Here is a 7500-nt window from a genome sequence, read left to right as displayed (position 1 = left end):
CACCATCACCATCATCACCGTCATTGTCATTTCCTGTATTCCTTAAATGATGAATCCTTATGTCACTTGAAATCACAGGAAGCTTCTCATCTTCTCCTCAGATGTGATGCTCACCGTTTTTTTGTTGCTTTGACAATATGGTGCACACCTGCAGCTGGTGTGTGGTATAAGCCTGAGGTACAGACCCAGTACAGACCCGCGCTGCTCAGCATCCCAGCGAAGTGCATTTTTGCTGCACTGTATCAAAACCTTCCTTCTGCTAATGCAATGCTGTGCAAAATTAAAAAGTTTACAACTGGAAATGGCTAACCTTAAAGACTCTGATAATGATATTCATCACCATGTTACCATGACACCATTATCACCATGATGATGAGTGTTACCTTCTTTGTTCGGAAGGAGGCCTGGTTTGCCTTTCTCAGCATCCCCTGCAGTCTCCTGTAACTCTGAGAAGAGACGAACACAGAGAACTACATTACAGGCCTAAAAACACAGGGACACAGAGTGGTACTACAAAACACATTGCTCCACACTGCTGCTCCACACTGCTGCCCTGACCACTGCTCCACACTGCTGCTCTGACCACTGCTCCACACTGCTGCCCTGACCACTGCTCCACACTGCTGCCCTGACCACTGCTCCACACTGCTGCTCTGACCACTGCTCCACACTGCTGCTCCACACTGCTGCCCTGACCACTGCTCTACACTGCTGCCCTGACCACTGCTCCACACTGCTGCCCTGACCACTGCTCCACACTGCTGCCCTGACCACTGCTCCACACTGCTGTCCTGACCACTGCTCCACACTGCTGTCCTGACCACTGCTCCACACTGCTGCTCCACACTGCTGCCCTGACCACTGCTCCACACTGCTGCTCCACACTGCTGCCCTGACCACTGCTCCACACTGCTGTCCTGACCACTGCTCCACACTGCTGTCCTGACCACTGCTCCACACTGCTGCTCCACACTGCTGCCCTGACCACTGCTCCACACTGCTGCTCCACACTGCTGCCCTGACCACTGCTCCACACTGCTGCCCTGACCACTGCTCCACACTGCTGCTCTGACCACTGCTCCACACTGCTGCTCCACACTGCTGCTCTGACCACTGCTCCACACTGCTGCTCTGACCACTGCTCCACACTGCTGCCCTGACCACTGCTCCACACTGCTGCTCTGACCACTGCTCCACACTGCTGCTCTGACCACTGCTTCACACTGCTGCTCCACACTGCTGCTCTGACCACTGCTCCACACTGCTGCTCTGTCCACTGCTCCACACTGCTGCCCTGACCACTGCTCCACACTGCTGTCCTGACCACTGCTCCACACTGCTGCTCCACACTGCTGTCCTGACCACTGCTCCACACTGCTGTCCTGACCACTGCTCCACACTGCTGTCCTGACCACTGCTCCACACTGCTGCCCTGACCACTGCTCCACACTGCTGCTCCACACTGCTGCCCTGACCACTGCTCCACACTGCTGCCCTGACCACTGCTCCACACTGCTGCTCCACGCTATTGCAGGGTGTGTCATAGACTCAGATGGAATGTGGCTCCACATGTTACATTAGCAATGAAACCTGAACAACTTCCTCTTTCCTGAGACATAGAAGCTAAGATGTGTACAAATCTGAGAACACCTGACTCCAGTTCCAGTGTTGTAGCACCTGCAGTGCTTTCATGCAATGCTCTCCAACGGCTGTGGTACAACAAACAAAGACAGTAGTGCAGAACACACACATAGAATGGAGCAAAGATGGTGTGTGTGTGTGTGTGTGTGTGAGAGAGAGAGAGAGAGAGAGAGAGAGAGAGTGAGAGAGAACGAGAGAGAGAGTATGAGTGTGTGTGTTTGTGTGTCTGTGAGAGAGAGAGAGAATGTGTGTGTGTGTGTGTGTAAGTGAGAGAGAGAAAGTGAGTGTGTATCTGTGAAAGAGAGAGAGAGAGAGAGAGAGAGAGAGAGAGAGAGAGTGTGTGTGTGCGTGTGTGTGTGAAAAAGAGAGACAGAGAGTGAGTGAGTGTGTGTGTGTATGTGTGAAAGAGAGAGAGAGAGAGAGTGTGTGTATGTGCGTGTGTGTGTGAAAAAGAGAGAGAGACAGAGAGTGAGTGAGTGTGTGTGTGTATGTGTGAAAGAGAGAGAGAGAGTGTATGTGCTACTCACCCGTCCTCTCACAAACCTGTCCCCCATGCCCCCCTCTTCTTGCTCTATCTCCTGGGAAAGATGCTGGACACAATCAGTTCTAAAATTCTCTAATTCTGTTCCGTTCAAATTAATTGCTACAAAATTTTCTTGTTATTTTCAGCATGTCCGAATGACTACTTCAACGGCCCACATTAAAGCTAACCACCAGTGGAAAAATATCATTTACATTATTCAGTTAAATAAGCAACTTTCAAATATAATGACACGTAGTCAACTTCATTCAAATGATTATGTCACTAAAATACATTTATTTACATTCGCCTGAATAACTGAAAGACACGAGCGACAAACGTCATTTCAAACACAGCAAGAAAATGGCGTGAAGGGAAAGACTTTTTATAACATTTTATACTTCATATGTCATCATAGCTAACTACATGCATGTGATTGAGAGATATCGATGATCTTACCATTGCGCTCTTTTCCGTCTGTGCCTGCGCTCGCTTTCTGGTGATTCCTGTGCAGTCATTCGCTGCCTGCCCTACTTGTTTTTCTCATCCTGTGACCGGTCCGGCAGGGATGGATGCGCTAAATCACTGATGGTCCCTCCCTTCGTTCCTCCGTCTTTGCACGCTTTGTCTTCCCTCCCTCCGCGCACAGTCACTCTGCGTGTTTTCCATTTTCGCGTGCGTTCCATCTCCGCAAAACCTTAAACCTGTCCGGCCAGTTTCACTGAGCGCGAGGCGCGGAGCACGCGCGCGAAACAGCGGGGAGAGCGCGAGGCGCGGAGCACGCGCGCGAAACAGCGGGGAGCGCGAGGCGGGGAGAGCGCGGGTGCAAAGCGCAGTTGAAGCCGAGGCGCGTTCACGGCAGGAGTTCACCACCTGCTGAAGCCGATGAAACGCTGATCAAATGAAGAAAGCCAGCAATCCAGTCTGCAAACAGTCGCGTATGCAAACACTGAGCGCAAAAGTTTAGCACCATCGTGTGCTGAAAAAGTCCTGTAAGCCACCTACTATTACACAGCTGGGAGGCGTGCCTGTCGCCCAGCTGCTCTTCAAGTGAGAACACCCTCAGGCAGCTGAGACCACCTTCAAAATGAAACGGCATTTAAAGAAATCATCGGTCTTACTGCAAACCAGCCCGCAGACACCGCTCAGAGCACAACCCGATGTTCTTCCCCGGGCAAACAGGCCACCAGCACGACGTCATTGGACTCCATTATGAGAAATATACCTTATTCATTCATTTATATTACTCTATCTATTTCAAAGCACATTTTTAGAAACAATGAATGAGTTATTATTTAGTTTATAATGGTTTTGTCTATAATTGTACCGCTTTGGTGGCTCTTGGGCTCTTGTCTTGCTGTTATAACCTGTGGGTCTGAATTGACAGTTATTTGCCAGAAGGTGAGGTAGCCTATCAAAAGCTGCTCTTAATAACCTAATGAAACCCTAACACATTTTCCCCCAGACTGGAAGGAAGAGTGAAACTCCCCTGCTGTGAGAATGGAGGATATCAGTAGTGTGGCTGTTATCCTGACTTTCCCTTCACTTCAGACTGTGTTTATTTGCAGGGCAAAGTGAAACCATTCTGCCCTCATCTGAGCTGAACTCCGGGTTATGACTGCCATATTAATGTATGTTTGTATGAATGTGAGTCACACAAGAATGTATTTTGGAAAATATGTTTATATTTAGCCCTCATGTTTACATACCATTCAATTGTGACTCAATGAACTCACTAGCAGAAGCTTATGCCTCATATAAAATAAACCTGTAGCATAAACCTGTGAGACCCTTAACAGGTGATATGTAAGGGTGGCATCTAGTTGTCCCCCAAAGAGCACGAGAGAGGTGCTCAGCCTGAGTGGCTGATAAAACCTCACCATAGTGAAAATTCCCCTTTATTTTCAGCCCTTTCAAAAACATGAATAAACATGCTAAACTATGGCAAAACCATTTAACGTCACACAGGAGACAGTGGGCACGACAGTGCCGTCTCAGTGTGAAATATGTTCAGGCATATGGGCCAGAATGAAGCAACCCTTTCCTTTGTATAATGATGATACAGCATGTGGTCTCTTGTGTTGCTCAGCTTCCTCTCGTGATGTGAAACACGATCACCTGCAGCACTTCCTCCGTGGGCTGGAGAACACAGAGAACAGGGTGCTGTGGCAGCAAGTGGCCCTGTTTCCTGTTTCCTGTTTCCTGTTTCCTGCTTTCTGTGCTTTAAACACCTGTGCCTGCTGTCTTTCAGAGAGACAAACTCACACCATCCAACCAGATATCATTTAATTTTGTCAACGCGTACATTGTACATATTCTATTTCCCCTGGTAAAAATTTCATAGACAGAGAGAGAGAAAGAGAATGAACATGTATAAATAAACTGTCCTCAAGAGGGCAGTGTATGACCGCTGGGGAATGTTCTGCTGACTGTGTCTCTGTCAGATCTAACCTTTTGAACATAAGGATGTCTGAGTTATGATGTTGATTTTAATAATCTGTTATACAGCTGTTCTCATTGTTAATGCTAGTAATGGTTGATAATAATGATCATTAGGATTTCATTAGGAATATAACTAAATACCAATAACTTAAATAAGATCTGATCGATTGATTGATTGACTGATTGACATATTGATTATGATGATGAGGTCATCACAGGTAAAGCTAAAGCAGGAGATGGGAGGAGCACAGTGGTCATTTGAAGGTGATTCGGTACTCGGGGTACGCCTGGTCGTCGTGGAAGATGACAAACATGTTGGGGTTCTGCACGTTGTCCACCAGGCTGTCGAAGCGGTCATTGGGGTCGGCGGAGGAGCGTGGGGGCGGGACCCTCATGCCGGATTTTCCCGTGGTGTAGCGGCCTGTCAGCACGCGCGCAGCATACATGTAGCGTAGCCCCGCCCCGTCCGGCGGCGAGTACAGCGGCTGGGCGGAGTAGCTGGCCTTCACTGCGAAGTACACCCCCACGCCGAAACGCGCCCCCACTGCACAGAGCCCACGAGCGTGGGAGGGACACACAGATTGCACAGCAAATCAGCGTTTTTCATTCAACATTACATGCTCTGCATTGACTGTGAAGCGCTTTGAAGCTGAGAGGGTTTGCAGGGTGTGAGTGCAGTGCTTGCAGGGTGTGAGTGCAGGGTGTGAGTGCAGGGTGTGAGTGCAGTGTTTGCAGGGTGTGAGTGCAGTGCTTGCAGGGTGTGAGTGCAGGGTGTGAGTGCAGTGCTTGCAGGGTGTGAGTGCAGTGTTTGCAGGGTGTGAGTGCAGTGCTTGCAGGGTGTGAGTGCAGTGCTTGCAGGGTGTGAGTGCAGTGTTTGCAGGGTGTGAGTGCAGTGCTTGCAGGGTGTGAGTGCAGGGTTTGCAGGGTGTGAGTGCAGTGTTTGCAGGGTGTGAGTGCAGGGTGTGAGTGCAGTGTTTGCAGGGTGTGAGTGCAGGGTTTGCAGGGTGTGAGTGCAGGGTGTGAGTGCAGTGTTTGCAGTGCTTGCAGGGTGTGAGTGCAGGGTTTGCAGGGTGTGAGTGCAGGGTGTGAGTGCAGGGTGTGAGTGCAGTGCTTGCAGGGTGTGAGTGCAGGGTTTGCAGGGTGTGAGTGCAGTGCTTGCAGGGTGTGAGTGCAGGGTGTGAGTGCAGTGTTTGCAGGGTGTGAGTGCAGGGTGTGAGTGCAGGGTGTGAGTGCAGTGCTTGCAGGGTGTGAGTGCAGTGCTTGCAGGGTGTGAGTGCAGGGTGTGAGTGCAGTGTTTGCAGGGTGTGAGTGCAGGGTTTGCAGGGTGTGAGTGCAGGGTGTGAGTGCAGTGCTTGCAGGGTGTGAGTGCAGGGTTTGCAGGGTGTGAGTGCAGTGTTTGCAGGGTGTGAGTGCAGGGTGTGAGTGCAGTGCTTGCAGGGTGTGAGTGCAGGGTTTGCAGGGTGTGAGTGCAGGGTTTGCAGGGTGTGAGTGCAGGGTTTGCAGGGTGTGAGTGCAGTGTTTGCAGGGTGTGAGTGCAGGGTTTGCAGGGTGTGAGTGCAGGGTTTGCAGGGTGTGAGTGCAGGGTTTGCAGGGTGTGAGTGCAGTGCTTGCAGGGTGTGAGTGCAGTGTTTGCAGGGTGTGAGTGCAGGGTTTGCAGGGTGTGAGTGCAGTGCTTGCAGGGTGTGAGTGCAGGGTGTGAGTGCAGTGCTTGCAGGGTGTGAGTGCAGGGTTTGCAGGGTGTGAGTGCAGTGTTTGCAGGGTGTGAGTGCAGTGTTTGCAGTGCTTGCAGGGTGTGAGTGCAGTGTTTGCAGGGTGTGAGTGCAGGGTTTGCAGGGTGTGAGTGCAGGGTTTGCAGGGTGTGAGTGCAGGGTGTGAGTGCAGTGCTTGCAGGGTGTGAGTGCAGTGCTTGCAGGGTGTGAGTGCAGTGTTTGCAGGGTGTGAGTGCAGGGTTTGCAGGGTGTGAGTGCAGTGCTTGCAGGGTGTGAGTGCAGGGTGTGAGTGCAGTGCTTGCAGGGTGTGAGTGCAGGGTTTGCAGGGTGTGAGTGCAGTGTTTGCAGGGTGTGAGTGCAGTGCTTGCAGGGTGTGAGTGCAGGGTTTGCAGGGTGTGAGTGCAGTGTTTGCAGGGTGTGAGTGCAGGGTGTGAGTGCAGGGTGTGAGTGCAGTGCTTGCAGGGTGTGAGTGCAGTGCTTGCAGGGTGTGAGTGCAGGGTGTGAGTGCAGTGTTTGCAGGGTGTGAGTGCAGGGTGTGAGTGCAGGGTGTGAGTGCAGTGCTTGCAGGGTGTGAGTGCAGTGCTTGCAGGGTGTGAGTGCAGGGTGTGAGTGCAGTGTTTGCAGGGTGTGAGTGCAGGGTGTGAGTGCAGGGTGTGAGTGCAGTGTTTGCAGGGTGTGAGTGCAGTGCTTGCAGGGTGTGAGTGCAGTGTTTGCAGGGTGTGAGTGCAGTGCTTGCAGGGTGTGAGTGCAGTGTTTGCAGGGTGTGAGTGCAGTGCTTGCAGGGTGTGAGTGCAGTGTTTGCAGGGTGTGAGTGCAGGGTTTGCAGGGTGTGAGTGCAGTGTTTGCAGGGTGTGAGTGCAGGGTGTGAGTGCAGTGTTTGCAGGGTGTGAGTGCAGGGTTTGCAGGGTGTGAGTGCAGGGTGTGAGTGCAGTGTTTGCAGTGCTTGCAGGGTGTGAGTGCAGGGTTTGCAGGGTGTGAGTGCAGGGTTTGCAGGGTGTGAGTGCAGGGTGTGAGTGCAGGGTGTGAGTGCAGTGCTTGCAGGGTGTGAGTGCAGGGTTTGCAGGGTGTGAGTGCAGGGTGTGAGTGCAGTGTTTGCAGTGCTTGCAGGGTGTGAGTGCAGGGTTTGCAGGGTGTGAGTGCAGGGTTTGCAGGGTGTGAGTGCAGGGTTTGCAGGGTGTGAGTGCAGGG

The 7500-nt window shown here is 51.6% G+C and overlaps 2 protein-coding genes across 2 annotated transcripts in view; both read right to left on the bottom strand.

Annotated features, from left to right (window-relative positions):
- The window catches only part of LOC118793460, a 16926-nt gene extending 14103 nt beyond the window's left edge, over positions 1-2823 (bottom strand). Inside the window, exons 1-3 of the mRNA XM_036551652.1 lie at positions 2621-2823; positions 2169-2219; positions 384-446 (exon numbers count right to left, since the gene is read on the bottom strand). Of these exons, the coding sequence (XP_036407545.1) occupies positions 384-446; positions 2169-2219; positions 2621-2623 (117 nt within the window). The 5' untranslated portion in view covers positions 2624-2823. The remainder of the gene's footprint in view (positions 1-383; positions 447-2168; positions 2220-2620) is intronic.
- Positions 2824-4490: 1667 nt separating this feature from the next.
- Positions 4491-7500, bottom strand: part of LOC118792908 (protein mono-ADP-ribosyltransferase PARP14-like) — an 18735-nt gene continuing 15725 nt past the window's right edge. The window contains 1 exon segment of the mRNA XM_036550749.1: positions 4491-5147. Within this exon segment, the coding sequence (XP_036406642.1) occupies positions 4858-5147 (290 nt within the window). The 3' untranslated portion in view covers positions 4491-4857.

The sequence above is a fragment of the Megalops cyprinoides genome, chromosome 18 (assembly GCF_013368585.1).
Source record: "Megalops cyprinoides isolate fMegCyp1 chromosome 18, fMegCyp1.pri, whole genome shotgun sequence".
Taxonomy (NCBI): domain Eukaryota; kingdom Metazoa; phylum Chordata; class Actinopteri; order Elopiformes; family Megalopidae; genus Megalops; species Megalops cyprinoides.
This window is presented reverse-complemented; position numbering and strand designations above follow the sequence as displayed.